At 30.1% G+C, this 25,288-nt stretch overlaps 2 protein-coding genes across 2 annotated transcripts in view; one reads left to right on the top strand and one right to left on the bottom strand.

Moving 5' to 3' along the window:
• Positions 1 to 23,272, top strand: part of LOC129909081 (uncharacterized) — a 64,717-nt gene extending 41,445 nt beyond the window's left edge. The window contains exons 5-9 of the mRNA XM_055986033.1: positions 17,816 to 17,907; positions 17,974 to 18,088; positions 20,632 to 20,765; positions 21,160 to 21,438; positions 21,494 to 23,272. Coding sequence (XP_055842008.1) covers positions 17,816 to 17,907; positions 17,974 to 18,088; positions 20,632 to 20,765; positions 21,160 to 21,438; positions 21,494 to 23,225 — 2,352 coding nt within the window. The 3' untranslated portion in view covers positions 23,226 to 23,272. The remainder of the gene's footprint in view (positions 1 to 17,815; positions 17,908 to 17,973; positions 18,089 to 20,631; positions 20,766 to 21,159; positions 21,439 to 21,493) is intronic.
• LOC129909083 (pickpocket protein 28-like) lies at positions 12,006 to 12,799 on the bottom strand. Its single transcript, XM_055986035.1, has 3 exons — positions 12,676 to 12,799; positions 12,356 to 12,611; positions 12,006 to 12,295 (listed from the first exon to the last, which is right to left on the bottom strand). Exons 1-3 carry the CDS (start codon positions 12,680 to 12,682, stop codon positions 12,007 to 12,009), a joined length of 552 nt encoding a protein of 183 aa, XP_055842010.1. The 5' UTR covers positions 12,683 to 12,799; the 3' UTR covers position 12,006.
• Positions 23,273 to 25,288: the final 2,016 nt, after the last annotated feature.

Genomic DNA, 25,288 nt, shown 5'->3' with positions numbered 1-25,288 from the left:
TTAATTACTCTTTATCGGTTATAGTTTCATATTTTTCTTCAAAAATTTTCCAGAACATATCAGTAAAATTAAAAACTTGAGGATTCGATTTGGTAACAGGACATATTGTTATCGAAGGAAATGGTATCTCCCAAATAGGTGTTGATTCTTTAGCAAAACTCATAATCACTGGATTATTGTTCCATTTATCCCAAACATTTTTTGTCAAATTGAAACAAATGAAAATTGATAAGCAAAAGAAAAAGATCCAAAACACACTGTGAATTATAAATTGTGTGAAAAAAAAAATTAAATATTTGACTTTTTTATTATTAATATTATTATTAATAAACCCAAATTAAGGTTGTAATTTTAACAAGACTTACCGTTCCAATAATGGACGTTTTATTTCACCCATATATCGAATGCCATGAATCGTAGTATTATCACAATATTCCTTAAATATTCCAAAAGCAGCTTGATATTTTGTTCCATATTTAATATGATTTCGTGTATTAAATTCCGATTCAGCTCCGCTATTAACAGTTATTGTATCCTGTAGAGCATGGACAGTTTTTGTGTATATTTCTGACTTTATCCTATCAATATATAAATTCGTTGAAATTTTAAACATTTTTTTATTATTCGAAATGAATTTAAGTAAACAAACTTTATTTTATCCCTCTTGCCCATGATGAATGTATGGAAACACACGTTTTACCAGGTTGATGTGTAAAGGATATCTAAAGGATTATTTTGTCGTTTAAAGGCAAAGACGATAGTCAGTGACGCAGTAATTAGACATTTAAGTAAGGTGTGCTCGTTAATGTGTTATTATTAATTCCATTGAGATTTCTGCTACATCGTTGATACTTTTGTATTATTTCAGTCTATAAGGTTTGTATGGTTTTCTTGTAGTAAGGTAGTACAGACAGATATTTAGACTTTGTTTCATAAAGGATAGACAAGAAAATGATATTTCAAAGACTTTTTTGTTTTGTTGCCGTCAAAATGAATCAGTCTACTTTGGCTCTAAAACATTAATAACACGAGTCCAATTTCTAGAACAATTTCTTTTAATAGTTAAAAAATGGCCTTAAATGTTAGAAATAACTCGAAAATATTACGAGTCAGTATATGTTAAATCGCAAAATTAAAGATGTATTTCCATCTTATCTCAACACATTATTTTAATAGTTGCAGAAAGTTTGGGAATCTCCTACCTTAAATTGAAATTTGTTTTCAAGAGTGTATAAACAACCGTATTCTGCTATTCGATTCACGTGAATCGAAAGATTTCCTTCCTTTACCACGTCAACATGGCTTTGAAAAAAAGCTTAATTTCGAAAGCAAAACGTTGTTTGCGTCTGTTTTAGAAATTTTAAAGAAATAAAATTGTTTAAGTTTAATTTTAACCCCTATTTAAACGCTTCTTATTTTAGACTTTCACGTGAATCGAATATCAGAATACGGCCGAAAGTGTGTTGAATTTTTGAAACATGAAAGGAAGTTTTGCTCTTTTATTCTAATAAGAATTCAAGCTTCAAGAAGTTACATTCCACATCTCTGAAACGGATACCACAATTTTTACATTTTGAGGAAAAGCTTGATTATTCTTATCATATTATTCTGATTTGAGTTGAACTATTTTTTGAGCTACTTTAAAAACTTGTTTTCTTTATACCTACACATATATGAGAAAAAATAAATAAATAAAACAAAAATTCTTACTTCATAGACAAAAAACAACATCTTTATTGAATTTGTGATGTTTATGCAATGTGATTTCTTTTACTAAATTACACTGGTTAACAAAATTAAACTTTTTTTTTGTTGTCGAAACAAAAATATACTTTTCTGAAGGTTTTCGGTGTGCTGAACTCGAATCCGAATTCAAAAAAAATTAATCAGCTCCCGTTTTTGAAATATTACCGTTAGAGTATGCAGAACTTCGGACCTTATTCTTTTATATAAGGAAAATTTTTTGAGCATATTTAGTAACGGTTTTTATAAATAAATATTATCACCTTTTTAAATCTGTTTAAATCTTTCCAATATCTTTTTTATTGCCCGAGATATCCTCAGTTGTTTGGTATTTTTAAAAATTTTATAACGTCATTATCTCCTTTATGATATATGAAGAAAAACCCACTTACTTAATTTTAAGATATCTCGGGCAATACAAAAGATATTGAAAAGATTTAAACAGGTATCGAAAGATGGAAAACAGTTCTTATAAAAACCGTTACTAAATATTCTCAAACAATTTTCCTTATACAAAAGAATAAGGTCCGAAAAAATCAAAAAAACGTTTTTTTTGCATTTTCTAACGGTAATATCTCAAAAACTGGAGCTGATTAGTTGTTTCTGACTCCGGATTCGAGTTCAACACACTGAAAACCTTCAGAAAAGTATATTTTTGTTTCGGCAACAAAACCCTTGTAAACCAGTGTTATCTTTGAAATTACACTCCTGCTCAAATTTAATGCTCATCATATTTATTTAAAAGAAAAGGCCTATTATTGTTTTATGTCACAGTATCATGGTTATTTTTTCAAATGAGACAGGAGTGGTCTTAAATTTAAGGTATGGAATAAAATGTGTGTGGGGAAGACTTGGAGAGATTTGCTGAAGTCTGTCTGTCAACCCGCGAACCTTTTAAAGGTGAGTCATAAATTTTCATGGAGTACAATCGGCTTTACAACACGTACGGAGCTAGTGAGCTCTCCTAGACCCACGTTAAGTACCCAAAGATACTTGACTGATATCCTAGAACAGCATGCTGTTTCAATCACTCCTAGATTTGGTCCACAGTTTAGTCTGGTGCACGATTATGCATGCTAGAGTTGTTTGAGAATATCTTCAAATGTTTAATATGCCAGCTTTGGATTGACAAGACAGAAATCCGGATTTAAATTCAATAGAACATGTCTTAGAAATGTGGAAGAGATGCATTCGCGACCGAAATCTACCTCCAAGCAGTCTTGATCAACTGAAAACTGCACTGAAGCAAGAGTTACAACAAAACCTTTAAAAGCTAATTCGTGGAATGAGCAGACTACTCCAAATTGTCACATGCACTAGAGGGGACAGTATCAAGTACTGAATAAAATTATTGAAAAGAACTGTCGCTTGCTTCCATTAAAAAAAAATTTTTTCTTAAATAGTGGAGTAACTAAAGCTCAAAAATTGGCAATATTAGGGAACCCGGCCGAACAGCTTAGATTTTGATGATCTTTTTTTTCAAACGTCGGTAATTAAAAATACTTTAAAGTCTATAGATTAAAAATTGCCGGTGTTGCCGTTTTGATTTTTTAAATTTAATTGAAGATTTTTGTGAACAAAAACAAATTTTTTTCAAAAATTTTTCTTAAATTTCATAAATTAATTGATGCCAAAAGATTGTCTAAGAAATTCAAGGAAAAAAAATATATGGGAGTGAGGGACAATCTTCCATAGTTCAAGAGATAGATGCAATTTTCTTATTAATTGACTTCAAACACAAAAAAAAAATATTTGAACACAACGGCAACACCTACAATATTCAAAAATACATTTTTTAAAAGCTAGAAGCTTAGTCATATGTGTAAAATTAAAATTAAGTTAATTGAATAAACGGCTTTTGAAAGAATGGTAATTGAACTCAGATTTTTGAAAAAAAAAATTATTGAAAAAATTTTAACATGTCGTTTTTTAAACTTGGTCGTAATATAAAATGCATTTATTTTCAAATTGTTTTGGCCGCATTTATTATGATTTCATATTATAAAAGGAAATGTCAATATGTATTACGGTTTATGAAAAAAATTAAAAAGTATTTCATTTTCGAAGAACTTTTTTTAATAAAAGTTTTGAAAAAAAATGTAACTTATTTTTTTTTTAAAGTTCAACATCTAAACATAAAATAATTTTTTATTCATTTAATAACCCTTACTGTTGAAAGTTAAATAGCAAAAAATTAAAGTTCCTATTTACCACAGTCTTTGAGAAAATTAATTATTTCAATGCAAAAATTCAGTTTTAATAAAAAAAACCATTGAAATTGAAGTAATTTTTCATTTTTTTTTTCAAAAGTGTGATATATTTTACCTTTTTTGCTTCGAAATTCAACTGATAATATTTATGGCCAAAAATTTTTTTTAAATAAATTCATATTTTATTAGAAAAAGTTTGGAAAAAAGTCATTTTAAATTGTTCTAATAACATTTTTTTTTTTTAATTCTGAGTTTGAGGACCATTTTTTCAAAAAGTCTTGATTAAATTTAGTGGATTTAAATTTAAGAGATAAGAATGAGTTTTGGCTTTTTAAAAATGTATTTTAAAATATTGTAGGTGTTGCCGTTGTTTTCAAAATATTTTTTTTGTGTTTGAAGTCAGAATGTTAGAAAATTGCATTTATCGCTTAAACGATGGAAGATTGTCCCTTACTGCCTTTTATATATTTTCCTTAAATTACCTAGAGAATCTTTTGCTATCATTTGTTTTATGAAATTTAAGCAAAAAAAATGGTTTTGTTAATAAAAAATTTAATTTTAATTTTAAAAAACAATACGGCAACACCGGCAATTTTTAATCTATAGACTTTAAAGTATTTTTAATTACCTACGTTAAAAAAAAAAATCGTCAAAATCAGAGCTGTTCGGCCGGGTTCCCTAATAATTTGCTTTAGTTACTCTACTAAAAAACCAAAAATTGTTTAATATCAGTTTTCAGACGATGAGTTGTTAAATTTGCTTTATTTGTTTTTTGGTTTGTACTACTGTTGCAGTTTAGCATTTTTTTGACTTGGTAAACAATAAGCAAACACAAAAAAAAAATAGACCATAGAATTTTATAGCGTTTTTTTTAAAAATTTTCAAAAACAATAGTAAAATAGAGTCATTTTATTGTAATGAATACCCAAAACAAAAATTGAAGTTTTTTAATCCCAAAAAATATACTTGTTGAAATTGTTATTTAAGCCTTTTTTCACGAATGTATAACTTGATATGTATTTTTACAGTATCTATCTACATTCGCCGAAGGCTTATCGATTCATCCTCTGAAGAAGAAAATTTATACCGCTAATAAAGTTTAGTAGGTACATTTTCTCCACCTTTTTATTTTTTGAAAAAAAAAAAAACTTTGAGATTTATTTACTCAAATGATTTATTTATAAGCTGACCGATTTTTCTGCAAGCATTCTAAAAATTTAATTAGCAAATTTTCATGTCTATTTCATTATTTATTTTTGTGAAATTGTTGGCCTAGTTGAATTTGCTATGCTGAATAACTGAATGTATGTTCTTCTACCTATACATTACAAAATTCTCATAATTTAAGTTAATACTTACTTGAAAGGATTGAAATCTTAAATCTCTTCTTTGAAAACTTAATCGTCTCATAATAGAGGCGTTCAGAATTACAGTGGGATAATTCCCTTTCTCTTAACGTTTAAAGTATTAGGATCTTATATTATATAAATGTTTGTGGTTGTTTAAAAAATGCATTAGTCTTTTCAAAGTTGTGTACAATGCACAATTATTAAATGGACTTGACATTTAGTGAAATGTGCATTTTGAGGATTTTTTAATCTTTAGTAATTTTACATATTTTAACCCTTATGTATTTGTAATTACTTTCATTGCCATGTAATTAAGTCAACTAGCTGCTTTGAATAATTGACTGCATAGTCAAAGCATTAGAACGTATCGCAACAGTTTATCATAGAAAAGAAAAAAGAAAACAACAACAAATAAATTTTTTTAAAGTTTTATGAAAATCTTTTTTTAATGATTTTTTCTTTTATTTTAATTTGAGAATCATGTTTGTTTAAGCCTCTTTCCCGGGCAAATCCAATATATCATGAATACCTTTCTCAGTAGCTTGCTCAAACTGTCTCATCTCAAGACGTTTCTTTTTTCGCATTTTTAAATTAATAAACAATCTGACTGTGCAAAAGTATAATAACTCTACAATACTTAATGTTGAAACACCCATAAATAAACCTAACAAACCACCACAATTGGCAAGAAAATCCGTTGTACCATATAATTCGGAACGTTTTGAAGCCATGAATTGATCCTCCTTGAAAGACACCACTACTCTAGTCATTTGAGCTCTGCAAAAAGTGAACATTTATAAAGTTTGTTTATTTGTTGAACTAACTGATTTATTTATTTACTCGTACCCAGAATTTTCTTTTATATAATTGTACTCCTTGTAAGCCATATATTGTGAAGCAAAATCATAATCAGCCATTGACAGTTCAGTCTCATATACAATGGAAGAACATGACGGTAAGCAGTTACAATCCCCAGAAATGGGTATATTTTCGATATCAGAGCTTTTTAAAGCCAGTTCAAATCGCTGAAGAAGGAGTGAGTCTTCCGCATCGTTTACACAAAATATTTTAGCAGCTCCACATACAGGAATATCAGCGGTTCCTTTTAAAAAAAAAGTTACAAACAAAATTCTTTAGTTATGTTCAATTAGACTTAATACTTGGCATGGAGAACTTAACACAACCACATTTATGCAATGTAAAATTCGATAGGCACTCCAATTGACAGTTTTTCTGGGTATAGCGCTTGAAATACCTCAAATATCTTTCCTTTTGAGAATAACAATTTCTCCTGCAAGATTTCAAGGTTTAAAAGAATCTGCTATACAAATAAATAGATTTGAATAACAATACAATGCTGTAATGATCTTCGGTTTGATTGATATTAAGACCTCCTGATGAAATGGAATCTGAAGGAACTGCTGGGAAACATGTGGAACCTCTCCCGGAGTATGAAACAAAATCTTGAAACCCTGGACAGGGCCACGGCACAATAGATCTTGATCAGTTTCTATACCTTTGAGAACCAAAAACAATCCACCCCTTGAACCAGCTCCAAGTACGCGATACGGAAATGTTTCTGGACCAGCTTTTTTATCATAACCATCTTCAATATTCCATTCCAACGTTACGTTTTCCTGGTCGAACTCGTCAACAAGATAATCATACCAGAAACTGAAAATAATTATTCATTAACAAATATTTTATTTTATTTTTTGACTTCTTTTCACTTACACCTCTTTGCGATAGATATCCTTTGGATGGAATACATTAAAACTATAACACAATCCTTCTTCCGTTACTACCTTGTGGAACCTATCACAAAAAGTGTCAATATTTCGAAATTTGCAGTAGAAAATCGTCTCATTAAAAGCTATATTTACTTCTTCCAAAGAAGCTATTAAATCAGATCCATTTGCAAACATATTTCCGTAATTAAAACCCTCTAATAAGTGATAAAGACAAACTTGGGTAACAGCTTCCATATAATAATGCCTGCAAATACAAATCCATTTTTCTAGACTTATTAGATTAATTGATAAATTGATGTTAATTACTCTTTATCGGTTATATTATCAATTTTTTCTTCAGCTAATTTATGGAACATATCAGTAAAATTGAAAACTTGAGGTTTAGATTTCGTTATAGGACATATAGTCTATTGAATAGACCCTTTTGGATGGAACAAATTCGTTCAAGAGTTTTTATTGCTGATTATGATTCCTTGGCATACAAGAATACTCCAGCCAAAAGTGCTACTAAATCCATTGGTGCATTTCTGAGAAAACGGCAACACTGGTCGGTTTTCAGTTTTTTTGATTTAACTCGAAAACCAAGCCTGACTTTGAAATTGTTCAAAGACACTTTTCATAGCAAATTAAATTTTCTGTCAAGTTAAGATGGTTAAAAAATTTTAAAAATTATTTTTGACTAAAATTCTAACCTAAAATCAAAGAAAAAAAAGTTAAAAAATTGACAATTTTATTTTTTTTTACTAAATCAAGGGGCATTTTGTGTATGTAGCCGAGACGTCCAAACTTTGTACTAATGAAATAAAGTAGAGGTAAAATCCTTTGATAATATGCAATTTTTAATTTTTTTTGTCAAGAAACAACTTAAATGTACCTATTCAAAAACTAGCACTTTTTCTAAATTTTTGACTTTTTTAGTGAAAAGCAAGTTTTTAAAACTCGATAAAATCCTATTAATTGGTAACTTTTAGACTTTTAAAGTAAACATACTTCGAGGGATTGATTTAATATAAACTAAATATGACAAACAAAAAAATTTATTTGCATCCTTATGGCCTTTTGTGCAATTTTGTGTATGTGCATTTTTATAAATTCGGGTCGAATGGATGGACGGAGAGCCATTAGCTTTGGTCTATTGCATAGAAGAACATTTAATACCAACTCTTTTACTGTTTTCAATGGCCTGAAAAACAATTCTTGTAAAATCCGCGACCAACGAAAAGTTTCTCTTGAAAAACGAAAAAAATACTGTAATGAGTTTGAAACAAAATAGCTCAGGCAAATTAGTAAATCAAATTGCACTTTTCGCGGGACAAATTTTTTTCATGGAACGTGTTTAGGTGAATGTCCTGAATGAATTTTTTGGGATGATAAGATATCGGGAACAGCCGCCATCTTGGAAAAGAGGTCGGTGCCGTTTTTATTTTATAACTCCATTTTTACTCATTTAAACCAAAAATGTCCGAGGATAAACTTATTATCAATTAAATTATCTAAAAAATGATATACAAATGAATTCCGTGAGTTAGTTAAATTCAATTTTATAGTCGGTCAAAGTCCGGGTTCTTCTCGCTCGGTTAAGACAATATGACATTTTTTCAAATATCTGAAGAACTTTTGATTTGTTTGGGATTTTCTTCAAGAATGAATTATAGCACTTTTAATTATCTATGAAATGAACCCTTTATTGTTTTTGTAACCATCACATTGTAGAAGCAACCAAACGTCGAGGTCATGATATACGATTTTTTAACTGAACTTATTTGGGATTTCAATAGTTCAAATAAACAATCAAAAATTAAACACAATAGTCTCGAAAAGGTAACGGCTTACACACCTCATATCTTGAGTTATACTTATCGTAATGCTGAGATTGAGGTGTTCATGTTTTGGAAAAATGACAGGGCATCAGTTCTTATATTTAGAATCTTAAATAGTGTCACTTTAGCTTATTCACGTTAATTGGAAAATTCACTTCATTTAAAACCTCGAAAACCATATAAAGGTTAACATTAAAGATTTCAAACTTTGAATTCAATATTTAGACGAATATAGTTAAAAAACTGTTTACTTATATTTTGGTTATACCTCCACTTCAAAAATTTGCTCGGTCTAATAGAAGAAAACTTGTTATTTTCTCACTTTTGACTAGTAGAATGTGAACTTCGACGTTAGATGGCTTATACATTATGTTGGTTACAGTTTAGATAAAGGGCTCATTTTATAGATAATCAAAAGTGCTATAATTCATTCTTGAAGAAAATCCCAAACAAATCAAAAGTTCTTCAGATATTTGAAAAAATATCATATTGTCTTAACCTTGCGAGAAGAATTTGGACTTTGACCGACTATAAAATTGAATTTAACTAACTCACGGAATTCATTTGTATATCATTTTTTAGATAATTTAATTGTGAATAAGTCTATCCTCGGACATTTTTGGTTTAAATGAGTAAAAATGGAGTTATAAAATAAAAACGGCACCAACCTCTTTTCCAAGATGGCGGCTGTTCCCGATATCTTATCATCCCAAAAAATTCACTTTTACGATAAGGACATTCACCTAAACACGTTCCATGAAAAAAATTTGTCCCGCGAAAAGTGCAATTTGATTTACTAATTTGCCTGAGCTATTTTGTTTCAAACTCATTACAGTATTTTTTTCGTTTTTCAAGAGAAACTTTTCGTTGGTCGCGGATTTTACAAGAATTGTTTTTCAGGCCATTGAAAACAGTAAATGAGTTGGTATTAAATGTTCTTCTATGCAATAGACCAAAGCTAATGGCTCTCCGTCCATCCATTCGACCCGTATTTATAAAAATGCACATACACAAAATTGCACAAAAGGCCATAAGGATGCAAATAAATTTTTTTGTTTGTCATATTTAGTTTATATTAAATCAATCCCTCGAAGTATGTTTACTTTAAAAGTCTAAAAGTTACCAATTAATAGGATTTTATCGAGTTTTAAAAACTTGCTTTTCACTAAAAAAGTCAAAAATTTAGAAAAAGTGCTAGTTTTTGAATAGGTACATTTAAGTTGTTTCTTGACAAAAAAAATTAAAAATTACGTATTATCAAAGGATTTTACCTCTACTTTATTTCATTAGTACAAAGTTTGGACGTCCCGGCTACAGACACAAAATGCCCCTTGATTTAGTAAAAAAAAATAAAATTGTCAATTTTTTAACTTTTTTTTCTTTGATTTTAGGTTAGAATTTTAGTCAAAAATAATTTTTAAAATTTTTTAACCATCTTAACTTGACAGAAAATTTAATTTGCTATGAAAAGTGTCTTTGAACAATTTCAAAGTCAGGCTTGGTTTTCGAGTTAAATCAAAAAAACTGAAAACCGACCAGTGTTGCCGTTTTCTCAGAAATGCACCAATGGATTTAGTAGCACTTTTGGCTGGAGTATTCTTGTATGCCAAGGAACCATAATCGCCAATAAAAAGTCTTGAACGAATTTGTTCTATTTTTGCTCTGGAGCTCGGGTCTATTAAATAGACTAATATTGTCACCGAAGGAAATGGTATTTCCCAAATTGGTGTTGATTCTTCAGCAAAACTCATAATCACTGGATTATTGTTCCATTTGTCCCAAACATTTTTTGACAAATTGAAACAAATGAAGATTGATAGACAAAAGAAAAATATCCAAAAGACACTGTGAATTATAAATTGAGTGGAAAAATAAGGTTTTCGACTTTTTGATTAGGGATAAATCAACGAATTGAATTTAACTTTTTCACAAGACTTACCGTTCCAATAATGGGCGTTTCAATTCACCCATATATCTGATGCCATGAATCGTAGTGTTATCACAATATTCCTTAAATGTTCCCCAAGCTGCTTGATATTTTGTTCCATATTTAATATGTTTTCGTGTATCGAATTCTGATTCAGCTTCACTTTCAATAATTATAGTATCATGAAGAACATTGACAGCTCTCTTGCATATTTCGGATTTTTTTCTATCAAAACATTAGATGAAAGATTTAATATGGAAAACTAAGAATTAAAAAAAAAATTTACTCAAGTATTAATTCTTTGCCCATGGTGGATATGAGTGCACGTTTGTTTAGGTTGAAATATAAAAGATAACTGAAAACTTATTTTTTAGCTAAATGTATATTTTATAGGTGCATTTGGTGACCTAATTATATGATAGGTGTAATAGGGTGGAGTGATTTTATTTTTGTTTTTTATTTTCGGATTGACATAGTAATAAAAAGTTGCGCTATTTATAAACGAACAAAATTTTGAGGTGCCCAAGCCCTCTGAATGCTTTTTGACCTTAAAATTAAATGGGGAAAAATAAAGTTCAATATAAATTTTCTTTTAAATTCATATTTAACTGAGTGTTTGAATCATCTAAAAAATATGTTCACTTCGCTTTTTAATTGAGATTTCAATCAAAAATCTTAACAAAGGTGCGGTTAGTTGAAAATCTAGAATTCTGTATAACCTGTATAACCCTTTGAAAGATTATTTCTACTGAACATTGTCTTGATACTATTGCGGTCTCAATCAATAATAATAGAACTTCATAGTCTAAGTCACTGGTTATAGACCTGCAAACATAGTTCCTTATTGTTGGCAGAATGAATGACAAAGAAATTAAATGTTGATGGGACCTCTTAGGAAGGATGGCTTCGATTGTGATATGATAAACAAAGAATGCTTAAATTGATCTTAAGGGAATTACACATGGCTATTTTAGATAAATAGGAGCCAAAAATACTATGGAATTCAGTACCTATATAATTTTTTTCTGGGCAACAGCTCTGTTAGTTAACCAAATCGCTAAAACTAACTCTGTAGCTGCTGAATTCTGTGCTTAAATGTATTAAACAAAAAACAAAAACTCATAAGATTTTAATAGGAGTAAGTTTTATTTAAATCTCAATTATTTATTTTTTTTTTTAAATTTTAATTTAACAATCATGACTGTATTAAGCTTGTTTTCCAGGCAATTCTAATCTAGCATGAAATCCTTCTTCTATAGTTTCATCTAAATGCCTCATCTCTCGATTTTTCTTTCTTCGCATTCTTAGATTAATAAATAATCTGACTGTGCAAAAGTACAATAACTCAACAATACTAAGCGTTGAAACTCCCATAAATAAACCTAACAAACCACCACAATTGGCAAGAAAATCTGTTGTACCATATAATTCGGAACGTTTTGAAGCCATGAATTGATCCTCCTTGAAAGACACCAATACCTTAGTTATTTGAGTTCTGCAAAAAGTGAACATTTATAAAGTTTGTTCATATGTTGATTTATTTATTTCATCGTACCCAGGATTTTCTTTTACATAATCGTCCGCCTTGAAAGCCCTAAATTGTGAAGCAAAATCGTATTCAGCCATTGACACTTCAGTCTCATATACAATAGAAGAACATGATGGTAAGCAGTTACAATCCCCAGTAATGGGTATATTTTCAACATCAGAGCTTTTTAAAGCCAATTCAAATCGCTGAAGAAGAAGTGAGTCTTCCGCATCATTTACACAAAATATTTTAGCAGCTCCACATACAGGCATTTCAGCGGTTCCTATAAAAAAATTACAAACAAAATTCTGGAATTGTGTAAAATATTTGTGTCAGTAAGTTTTAACTTGGCATGGAGAACTTAACGCAACCACATTTATGCAATGTAAAATTCGATAGGCACTCCAATTGACAGTTTTTCTGGGTATAGCGCTGGAAATACCTTTAATATCGTTCCTTTTGAGAATAACAATTTCTCCTGCAAGATTTCAAGGTTTAAAAGAATCTGCTATACAAATAAATAGATTTGAATAACAATACAATGCTGTGATGATCTTCGGTTTTATTGATATTAAGACCTCCTGATTAAATGGAATCTGAAGGAACTGCTGGGAAACATGTGGAACCTCTCCCGGAGTATGAAATAAAATCTTGAAACCCTGAACAGGACCACGGCACAATAGATCTTGATTAGCTTCATTGCCTTGGATAGCAATAAACAATCCACCCCTAAAACCAGCACCCAGTACCCGATACGGAAACGTTATGGGACCAGCTTTTTTACTATAGCCATCTTCAATATTCCATTCCAACGTTTGATTTTCCTGATTGTACTCGTCAACAAGATAATCATACCAGAAACTGAAAAATATTCTTTTTTTAATAAACAAATACATATTTTATTATGTTCTTCTTTTCACTTACACATCTTTGCGATAGATATCCTTCGGATGGAATGCATTAAAACTATAACACAGTCCTTCTTCAGTCACAACTTTGTGAAACTTATCACAAATATTGTCAAAATTTAGCCATGTGCAGTAGAAAAACGTCTCATTAAAAGCTATATTTACTTCTTCCAAAGTAGCTATTAAATCAGATCCATTTGCAAACATATTTCCGTAATTAAAACCCTCTAATAAGTGATAAAGACAAACTTGGGAAACAGCTTCCATATAATTATGCCTGCAAATTCAAATCCATTTTTCTAGACTCATTAGATTAATTAAAAAATTGATGTTAATTACTCTTTATCGGTTATAGTATCATTTTTTCCTTCATCTAATTTCCAAAACATATCAGTAAAATTAAAAATTTGAGGATTTGATTTGGTAACAGGACAAATTGTCACCGAAGGAAATGGTATTTCCCAAATTGGTGTTGATTCTTCAGCAAAACTCATAATCACTGGATTGTTGTTCCATTTGTCCCAAACATTTTTTGTCAAATTGAAACAAATGAAAATTGATAAGCAGAAGAAAAATATCCAAAACACACTGTGAATTATAAATTGTGTAGCAAAAATAAGATTTTTGAGTTTTTGATAAGTTGACTTGTTAACTTGTTAACTTAATACTTTTTTAGTTTCAAAATCTAATTGGGGGTGTTCTTATCACAAGACTTACCGTTCCAATAATGGACGTTTCAATTCACCCATATATCTGATGCCATGAATCGTAGTATTATCACAATATTCCTTTAATATTCCCCAAGCAGCTTGATATTTTGTTCCATATTTAATATTTTTTCGTGTATCGAATTCTGATTCAGCTTCACTTTCGATAGTTATAGTATCATGAAGAACATTAACAGCTCTCTTGTATATTTCGGATTTTTTTCTTTTTAAAAATAAGATGCAAAATTTAATAATGGAAAATTAGAAAAATAAAAAAAAAAACAACTTAAGTGTTAATCCTTTGCCCATGATGATAAATATGAATGCACGTTTGGTTAGTTTGAAATATAAAGGATAACTGAAAAATTATTTTTTAGCTAAAGGTATCTTTTATAGGCGCATTTGGTGACACAATTATATGATAGGTATAAGCTCTATGAATAAGCAGGGCGTGATTGTTAACATTTAATTTTTTTTTGTATAACCAGAATTCCCAAATTATTAAATTGGGAATCCTATGCTGACATCACTTAATAAGTCATGAAATTATCGTCACTAATTGTTGAATATTGCCTAACATATTCTCTTTTATCATCATCCATTACTGCAGTTACTTAGAATTGAAATGAAATTTTTCATCGATGGTGGTATCTACTTTATAAACTAATTATGTATTTTGAGTAACATTGGACCACTTTTAATTCGATATCGAAGAGTAGATACGAAAGTTTGTCTATATTTGACTTATCTACCGACATTTATCTATAGACATTTATCTATCGACATTTATCTATCCACATTTATCTAGAGACATTTATCTAGAGACATTTATCTATCGACATTTATCTATCGACATTTATCTAGCGACATTTATCTAGCGACATATATCTAGCGACATTTATCTATCGACATTTATCTATCCACATTTCTCTATCCACATTTACCTATCCACATTTATCTATCCACATTTATCTATCCACATTTATCTATCGACATTTATCTATCGACATTTATCTATCCACATTTATCTATCCACATTTCTCTATCCACATTTATCTATCCACATTTATCTATCCACATTTATCTATCGACATTTATCTATCGACATTTATCTATCGACATTTATCTATCCACATTTATCTATCCACATTTCTCTATCCACATTTATCTATCCACATTTCTCTATCCACATTTATCTTTCGACATTTATCTATCGACATTTATCTATCCACATTTATCTATCCACATTTCTCTATCCACATTTATCTATCCACATTTCTCTATCCACATTTATCTTTCGACATTTATCTATCGACATTTATCTATCCACATTTATCTATCTCTAGATAAATGTCTCTAGATAAATGTGGATAGAGAAATGTGGATAGATAAATGTCGATAGATAAATGTGGATAGATAAATGTGGATAGATAAATGTGGATAGATAAATGTCGATAGATAAATGTGGATAGATAAATGTGGATAGATAAATGTCGATAGATAAATGTCGATAGATAAATGTGGATAGAGAAATGTGGATAGATAAATGTCGCTAGATAAATGTCGATAGATAAATGTCGCTAGATAAATGTGGATAGAGAAATGTGGATAGATAAATGTGGATAGAGAAATGTGGATAGATAAATGTGGATAGAGAAATGTGGATAGATAAATGTGGATAGATAAATGTCGATAGATAAATGTCGAAAGATAAATGTGGATAGAGAAATGTGGATAGATAAATGTGGATAGAGAAATGTGGATAGATAAATGTGGATAGATAAATGTCGATAGATAAATGTCGATAGATAAATTTCGCTAGATAAATGTCGCTAGATAAATGTCGATAGATAAATGTGGATAGATAAATGTCGATAGATAAATGTCTATAGATAAATGTGGATAGATAAATGTTTTGTTGCATTTGGTAAATGGGGTTTAAAAACGAGATATTTTTAAACATTGTTTTTAAAAGATTGCTTCTGTGATACTTTTGGTCTAATGGTTTCAATATTTAACTTTTAAAAATGAGCGCACCTTCATAGGTGGCTGTTATTGTTAAGTACAATATTTACCTACTTTTAAACGCTCTGGTTATTATGTTTTCTTATTACCATTACTTTACAAAATTACAAAATTTTACCACACAATAAAAAAAAATACGTATACGTCACAGTGAACGTTCTTCTTTTCCTTGTACTGTATTATTATATAACTTACCGAAGTTGAATTGACTGTTTTAAAAATACTTATACAGATTTCAACGTATCTCAAAACAAATTCTGCTATTTACCATCAGATATAATTAAATCTCGAAAAAATCTACTTTCGATATTTTTTTAAAAGAAAAACTCTTGATTCCAATGTTAAATGAAATTTTGTCATTTATAATATTACACTGGTTTACAAGGGTTTTGTTGCCGAAACAAAAATATACTTTTCTGAAGGTTTTCAGTGTGTTGAACTCGAATCCGAAGTCAGAAACAACTAATCAGCTCCCGTTTTTTGAGATATTACCGTTAGAAAATGCAACAAAAACGTTTTTTTGATTTCTTCTGACCTTATTATTTTGTATAAGGAAAATTGTTTGAGAATATTTAGTAACGGTTTCTACAAGAACTGTTTTCCATCTTTCGATACCTGTTTAAATCTTTTCAATATCTTTTGTATTGCCCGAGGTATCTTAAAATTAATTAATTGGGTTTTTCTTCATATATCATAAAGGAGATAATGACGTTATAAAATTTATAAAAATACCAAACAACTGAGGAAATCTCGGGCAGTAAAAAAGATATCGGAAAAATTAAACAGATTTAAAAAGGTTATAAATAGTTCTTATAAAAACCGTTACTATTGTATGCTCAAACAATTTTCCTTATATAAAAGAATAAGGTCCGAAGTACTGCATACTCTAACGGTAATATTTCAAAAACGGGATCTGATTATTTTGTTTGACTTCGGATTCGCACTCAACACACCGAAAACCTTCAGACAAGTATATTTTTGTTTCGGCAACAAAAAAAAAGTTAAATTTTGTTAACCAGTGTTATATTAATGCAACCTAAATTATGAAAGTGATCTAAGTCACTTTTGGCGTTGTTTGAAGAAAAACAAACCGAATAATTTTATTACAACAATTTAATGGTGTTTCTTCTTTGAAACAATTGGATGAGTATAATTAAGTAATTATACTTTTAAGTGATGTATAAATTATATCTATTCATTCTAGTTTTAATCGTTTTTTTAGCGGTGACTTAGTCCAGCTTTCATTAAGGGTACATATACATTTTCAATTTATGTATTAATATATTCACAGGGTGTTTCGGCACTTGTTTGATAAGTGTTTCCTCTTCATTAAAAAATTTCCTTCCATCCAAAATATATTTTTTACTCTTTTAATTCTTGAGTCTTATTAAAAATAAAACGTTCCTGCAGATTATTATCCCAAAATACCGTCATTTGAAGAACGCTGTTACACTGAAGTATACAAATAAGGTACCTACAAAAAAAAAAAAAAACATGTCATCCCATTGTTTAGATTTTCTTTTTTAATTTTATCTCTTACACTAAAACTTTTCAAAATGTAGCCAGCAAACATCAAAATAGTATTTTCTTTAGAATTGTGCCATTTTTCATTGTTTTTTTTTTTAATTTTCCTGAATTGAGTAAAAAAAAAAACAATACCACTATTTAAATTAGCTTGATTTAAAATCTTAAATTTAACTAAAGTTCTCAAAATAAGACAAAAATTGTGAAAATGATAAAAAAACATAATGTTAAACTATCAATATTCATTTTATAATATGTATCTTGTTTTTATTCTTTATATTGTTTTATTAATTTATCTAATAAACTAATTTTTTTTATTTTAGGGTAATATAACAGCAAAGCCATCGAAAAAATTAACTGGAATTCCTCAGATCGATTGGGTTTGGGATCCAAACTTGCCACGAGAATTAAATGGGTAAGTAACTATTTTACTAGTTTATTTCACAATCTTACTTTACTTTATTTTTTTTTTTTTTTTCAGATACAATCTATCAAGTTATCCATTCTTCAGTACTGTTCCACCTCACAATGAGATTGCATTTAAATGTGATGGTCTTCATGATGGATTTTATGCATCTATTGAATACAAATGTCAGGTAAAACATTTATTTGAATTTAAGAGAGAAAAGAAAATATAAAAAATTTCAAGCCCAAGGAAACTATAGCCCTTTAGACAATAGACAATGACTTTTTTTTTGCTTCCCATATGTATATTTTTCATCTACAAAAAAATGTTTAAGACAAGACGTCTGTCATTCAAGTGTAGGAAAACACCATCTTCTTCTAAATTTGTTCACAATTAATTAAAATAAATTGTTTTTTTTTTTTTTTTTTTTTGTTAGAAATGAAATTTTATTGTTTCTTCTATTTTTTTGAATGAATAAAACCTTGACCGATATGACTCTTTATAGTAAATGATATACCTACGTCATACACTATTGTAATTAATTTGCATGAAAAATGCTAGACAATCTTATTATGTTAATTAAATGTTTGGTGTGGTTTAGGTGAGAAATACCAAATTAAGTTTTTTCATGGCAACAAAAGTTGAGATTTGTTTGAAATTTCTATCTAACCTTTTTTTGCAATTAGTTGATTTTTTATCAAGCGAAAAAATGAAGCGAAATATTTTCACAAAAACCCTTTTCAAGCGGAACTGATTATTGAGATTTTTTAATGGAAGTTTCATTATAGTGATGGGAACTATCGAATAAAAACTATCAAACTATCGATAGTTGTAAAATATTCATTCATTTGATAGATTTAAATCATTCATTCATTAAGTTACTATTTTCATTCGAATAGTTTTTTCATTCGAATAGTTTAGTTACTATTTTCATTCGAATAGTTTTTTCATTCGATAGTTTAGTTACTATTTTCATTCGAATAGTTTTTTTCATTCGATAGTTTAGTTACTATTTTCATTCGAATAGTTTTTTTTATACGATAGTTTAGTTACTATTTTCATTCGAATAGTTTTTTCATTCGATAGTTTAGTTACTATTTTCATTCGAATAGTTTTTTCATTCGATAGTTTAGTTACTATTTTCATTCGAATAGTTTTTTTTATACGATAGTTTAGTAACTATTTCTATTCGAATAGTTTTTACTTGCTCTATAGGGCAAGTATTGGTTTCGTGTCGAAAAAAAAAATTGAGGTTTTAATCAAAACCAACATTACGATGATGGAGAATTCCGAAAAAGTGGGTCTCGCAATTCCGTCCGTGCGTCTGTGCGTCTGTGCGTCTGTGCGTCTGTGCGTCTGTGCGTCCATCTGTACACATTTCCACAGCCTAAACGGGTGGACGGATTTTCTTCAAATTTGGTACAGATGATTTTTATGGAATTCTGAAAGTTGGTTTTTTTTTGTTTTTTTCTATCTCGTTTAGAACGTATACCTCCCATACAAAAAAATACGATATTGCAAATTTCTCGAAAACGGCTCTAACGATTTTGATTAAACTTTGTATACGTTATATTTAAAGCAGTGGCAATAAAACTGCATTTTTATTTTTTCTCAAAAAAGTCAAATAACAAAAAAAAAATTTTTTCATTTCACAAAATTTTGCCCTAAATGTCGGCTCTTCCCCAATATCATTTTTTTTTTTTAATTTAGAGGCAGCTTTTAAAATCTACAAGTAGACTAAGATAAAAGTGCTTTGAACTACAAGAGCAAGTACGTGCGACCCCAGTCGTGCATTTTATTTTTTATACGATAGTTTTGTCATTAAAATAGTTTTTTTTTTATTTGATAGTATTTTCTTTTGAACATTATTCTTATTCGATAGTTTTTTCATTCGTATAGATTTTTTGTACGATAGTTTTTTCATTCAAATAGTTTTCTTAAACGATAGTTTTTTCATTTGAATAGTTTTTTATACGATAGTTTTTATTCGATAGTTTTTATTCGATAGTTTCATTCGATAGTTTTTATTCGAATGAATAAATGAATGAATGAATGAACTATTCGATAGTTTAAATCATTTAGTTACTAACTATCGATAGTTCAATACATTCGATAGTTCCCATCACTTGTTTCAAGGTATTGAATTTATAAAAAAAAGGCTAAAGCCTAGAACTCTGCTGAAACGAAGTTGTTCCCTAAATAAAAACATTTAGAAATTCAATTCAGTTTTCTGCAATCTAAACTGAGTAGAAATTAATACTTTGGAACAATTTGAAATTATGGAACACGACAAAAGGAGAGATTTTTGTAAGAATTATGAAAATTAAAGTAAAACCTATTTACACAAACCATTCAAATCAAATCCGTGCCTACGTTACGTAATTCTTACATCATGAAAAGTGGTCGAGAAACACTTTAAATCGGATCGAATTTCATACAAAAAAAAAAAAAACGATTTTGTTCCAATTCAAAAAGTTTCTCGACTATTTTCAACTATGTGAAAGTTAAAAAAAATATAGCCGTTGGTAATAAAGATTTTTTTTTGTGTGTTCCACGGAAAATACAAAAACATAGAAAATATAGAACTTGGAAGTCCATCGAAAACTCGTCTAAAAATAGTGATCGCGCGTATTTTTTTCACGACACACTTCAAACGGGTACTTTGTTAGGGCTGTTGTGTATAAAAGTTAATTTTATCAATAAATTTTAAAAATATTTTTTATGAATTTTCAGGTCTATCATCACTGCATTTATGGCATTCGGCATGATTTCTTGTGCGCCAATTTCACAGCCTTCGACCAGAGGACATTTATTTGCCACTTTGTTTCCGAAGTAGACTGTGAGCATTCTGAAAAATTCTGGAACAGGTAATATAAACTAAATTCTTTCACCCTATGAAGTAAATCATGACAATTTATATCAATTATAACAGTTTACCCACAGTTAAAATTATGAAATATTCATTTTTATAAAATATTTTCTCGAGACATGTCAATTTATAACAGTTTTTTGAAATTAAAAACATTTAATTTTCAACACGGTCGGAAAATAAAAAGTTTGTGTACAAAATTAGTGAAGTATTCTAACTACAAACTGTTATACAACTGTTATCAAACTGTTATACTATTCACATGTCTTGCTGGCAATAAAGAGCACAAGCTCCTACTGATCATATAAGCCATATGAAAAAAACTGTTATACACTTAAAACTGTTATAAAAAGTTCGACTTGCAATAAAAATATGTAATTTCCTTATTCAAGAAATGACAACTTGTACATGGCCACCACAACAACATCAACAACAACAACATCCACACCAGCTCCGCTAACTCCAGAACCAGAATTCAGACCCCGTCCTAATCGCAGACCCTTGAGGCGTCGTCGTCCGTCAGATTACTACTACGACGAAGACTATGAAGACGATTACTATGAGGAAGACCGTAGAGCTAACAGACGTCGCAAGCAGCGACCACGTAATCGTCGTCCTGAATACGATGATGATTATGAAGAAAAGAGGGCATACAGTGATGAAGATTCTCGGTAAGTTTTGAATCTAACCTTAAAAATCACCAACCTTAATAAAACCTTTTTTTAGATTCGATAACAAACGCTCGAAGAACAAAGATCCAATAAGAGACGATGAACAAGATGAAGATTACGTTGAAGATCGCCGTACAAAGCCTAAAGCACGTCCAAAAGGTGCTCCAGTTGGTAGACAAGGTGACTTATCGGAACGTCGAAAGACTCCAATTGTTCGAAAAACTGCAGCCGATCGCCAAACAATTTTAGACGAAAGACGTAGTTTAAGTGATGACAGGGAAAAACCTAGAAATCGACTTGACGAAGAACCTGAAGTGATCGTGCCAGAACGACGTCCATTAGCTGGTGGAAGAAGACGTAAAAACGGTCAAAAACGTCCAGCTCCAATTGACGATGATTTAGATAGACCAATTCGTCGTGATGAAATAGAGGAGGAAAACGAAAGTCCTGCTGATAGCAAACCAGCTGGCAAGGAAGAAATTGTAGTTCGTCCACAGACATCAGCTGCTGCACAAAGTCCTATAGCGTCAATCTTCGATCGACCACGTGTTGCACCAAGAATTCCTAGACCCGTTCCGATACATGAAAGAAACAAGTTCGGTTATCAGGGACAAAAGGCAACAACATCAACAACAACAGTTTCTCCATTGAGTGATGAGTACTATGATGACCAAGAATATGAGGATGTGATTCCAGTTAAGGAACCAGCTGAAAAACGGGACACACCTCGTCGAAGAGTTCAAGATGAACTAAGTCTACGACGAACTGATGACAGTCCTCCTCGGCGTTCTCACAGTCAATCAAGACGTGGCACCGAGAATCCTAAGAGGATTAGCAAGCCTTTACCTAGGAAGCCTGTAGCTTCAATTGACGATGAATATGATTCAATTCCATCGAATGAAGAACCAGAACGTAGACCGAATCTCCGAAAACGTCCACATACCACTCGCGATGAAGATTCCGATCCAATTGAAGAACCAGTCCGGGAACATAGACCACGTTCCCGTGAGCCAATACGTCGACCTTTGAAGAAGGAAGAACCAATCGTAGAAGATACTGTCAGAGATCATAGACGGGATCACCGTCGGAGACCTGCAGAAACAATTGACAAAGCTCCTCTTCCGGTGCCAGCAGAAGAAACCGAAGAAGTCTATGATGAACATGTTGAAGAAGATGCTGAAGATCTGCCAGCTGAAAAACCCTCTGCAAATCTCGAAAGCGAGAAACCAGCACGTGATGGTCGTCCAGTTGTGAGAGTAGTGAAACGTCCATTCCTGCCATCTCGCGGTGGAAGTCCGTACTTGCCGAGAGGACTTCAGCCGGTAGGTGGCGCTCTTAAACAGACCTCCACAGAAAGCACTCCCGTCGATATGGGATCGACAATTTCGGGAGTCCGTCTGCTAGAGCACGGGGCTCCAATACTCCGAGAAACCGGTCCCAGTGGGTCAGACTCCGACTATACGGTGTCGCCACGGAAAGGTCCCCGAACTACCTTGCCACCACAAATTGAGCATCCAAAAGCAATTCTTGATGAATTGTATGAAAATGATTATGACGTCACTTTAAACGATGCTCTCAATCCCACTTTAAAGCCCCTTTCATCTAGCAATCGAAACTTTTTAGGTCCGTTCAATAAACACGAGAGGGCTGGATATTCACCAGCTGACTCGTATTTCTCATCGACAGATGTCAGGAGACGGACAGTCTCAGCACCACGTAATACAAGGCAAGAATTTCGAGGAGCGACGAGAGTAGCACAACATTTTTATGAAGATTTCGAATATTAACCCGGGGTTTGTGCTTTCTACCTGCCTCTTGTCCTTAAAAAAAAATTTTAAATAAAATTCTTAGCCAACGATTTTTTTTTTATAATTTGAGAATTTTATTATAACGTTAGGATCAAAACTTATAAGATTTTGCAATAAATTTTAGGAACAACAAAATAAATAAAAAATAAAACAAAACCAAAATAATTGGAAAAAAGTTGTGTAAATATAAAATGAAAAAAAAAAGTATACAAGTTTTAAAGATTTTTTTGTTTTGTTTTTTTTTTTTTTCTTAGAAAATACTCATGAGTCGTGATAGTTCAGAACAGAATTTTCTGTTTTTGTTTTTTATGTTTTTTTTATTATTTTTTTTTTTAATAAAATTGTAAATTATTTAATTTTTTTTATTTTTTCTTTAAACTCCTTTTATAATTTTTTTTAACAAACAAAAAAATGAGAAAAAAGTAGAAATTTTGCAAAATCTATTTGTACGTTTAAGGATATACAATAATTTAATAGAACATGTACGTTTATATTACAATGAAAAAACAAAAAAAATGTATGGTTATCTATTTATGTCGCCAATAAGACTTGATAAATAGTTTTAAATCGAATGAAATAATAAAAAAAGGAATAATTAAAGACAAATAAAAAATATAAATAAGAATAAATTGAAATGTGGATTTAATTTTTTTAAGTATTGGCTCCTATAGTAGCGTTTTTGTGAGTCTTGAAGTTCAGTAAGTAAAAATTTAACACAAAGTCCAACAACAAAAACTTACTGGGAATGACTTAAATTTAGTTCTTCCAGTCAATAAAAAAGAGAAGGGATGCTTTGGAACAGTTTGAAACTATGGAATATATAACAAAATAATATTTAAAATCGTATGTTCCTAAGCGATGCTCATTTTCCATGCTTCAGCATTTTCAGGTAAGCTTTAAGACCCTGTTTGTTTCCTTGTTAAAAATAAGTCACACTGTTTATGAACTGGTGATTTCAAATTTTATCGAAATCTTTGGAGCCGTTTTCGAGAAAATTGCAATATCTCAAAATCTTCATATAGATTCATGAAGATATAGCTTAAACGAGTTAGCATATTGTTTTGAAATTGATTACAGTTGAGTTTTCTGTACGGTAAGATCAACCAATGCACGGAACTAGAACCTAAACTATTGAAGCGATTCAAACTTGGTAGTTATGATATGAGTTTTCTGAGATTCCTTAGAGAGACAAAATTGGAATTTACTTTTAGAATAAAAATTAACGGTACCTGCCATATAACCAAAATTAAATAAATTGGATCACTGGGTCACACGTATGTACATACGTACTTGCTCTTATGTTGAAATTTGCTTCGAATATTAAGGCTTTTTAACAATTAAAATATGATTTTTTCAAGATACATAGATATTTATAAAAAAAAAACTTAAAAATCAATATAAAATTTGGTTTAAAGTTACAAAAACATCCCTTTAAAGCCTTAAAAGGCTTTTATCCTTCAAACGTAGTATTTAATTTCTTATATAACAACAAATTTTTGCAAAAACAAATTTAAAAATCGTAAGAGCCGTTTTAAACGTCTTTTTTCAAAAATCCAAAAATTATTGAAAGTTTTTCTTGAGTTTAAAATTTAATTGACTTAGGGCCAATTTTTCAATAGTCAGATAAACCTCAGATAGAGCTTATTCCTAGAAATAAAAGTTTTTTTATTTTGACATTTATTCTTCTAATAGTCTTACTGACGATTGAAAAATCAGGGCTAAAACCTTTTTATACAAAATTCATTGAAATCGTCATTGGCAAGTACCGTTTATAAAGGTCCAAAAAATATTTTCTTTTTTTTTATTTCAACAGCACCTAAAGATAAAGATAAAAGGAACTGCGAGACCCACTTTCTTGGAGCCATTGTAAAGTCATCTTCATTTTAATGATAGTTTCTCTGTTATATCGCTAATGGTAGAAACTTTTATAAGGTCTATATTTTTAGGAAAAATTTTATTCTTTGTAGCTGCGTTTAAGAAATAATGACATCTTTTTTACTGCTTATTAAATTTTGCTGTTCCATTTTTCTTGCCCATGATGA

Source organism: Episyrphus balteatus, chromosome 2 (assembly GCF_945859705.1).
Source record: "Episyrphus balteatus chromosome 2, idEpiBalt1.1, whole genome shotgun sequence".
NCBI classification, from domain to species: domain Eukaryota; kingdom Metazoa; phylum Arthropoda; class Insecta; order Diptera; family Syrphidae; genus Episyrphus; species Episyrphus balteatus.
Note: the sequence above shows the minus strand (reverse complement) of the source record. Positions and strands in the feature narration are given on the sequence as shown.

What these genes read in the sequence shown, in the direction of transcription:
- LOC129909083 (XM_055986035.1), bottom strand. An exon ending in TATGTAAAAGAAAATCCTGG is followed by an intron (nt 12,296 to 12,355) that starts GTACGATGAAAT and finishes CACTTTTTGCAG; the next exon opens with AACTCAAATAACTAAGGTAT.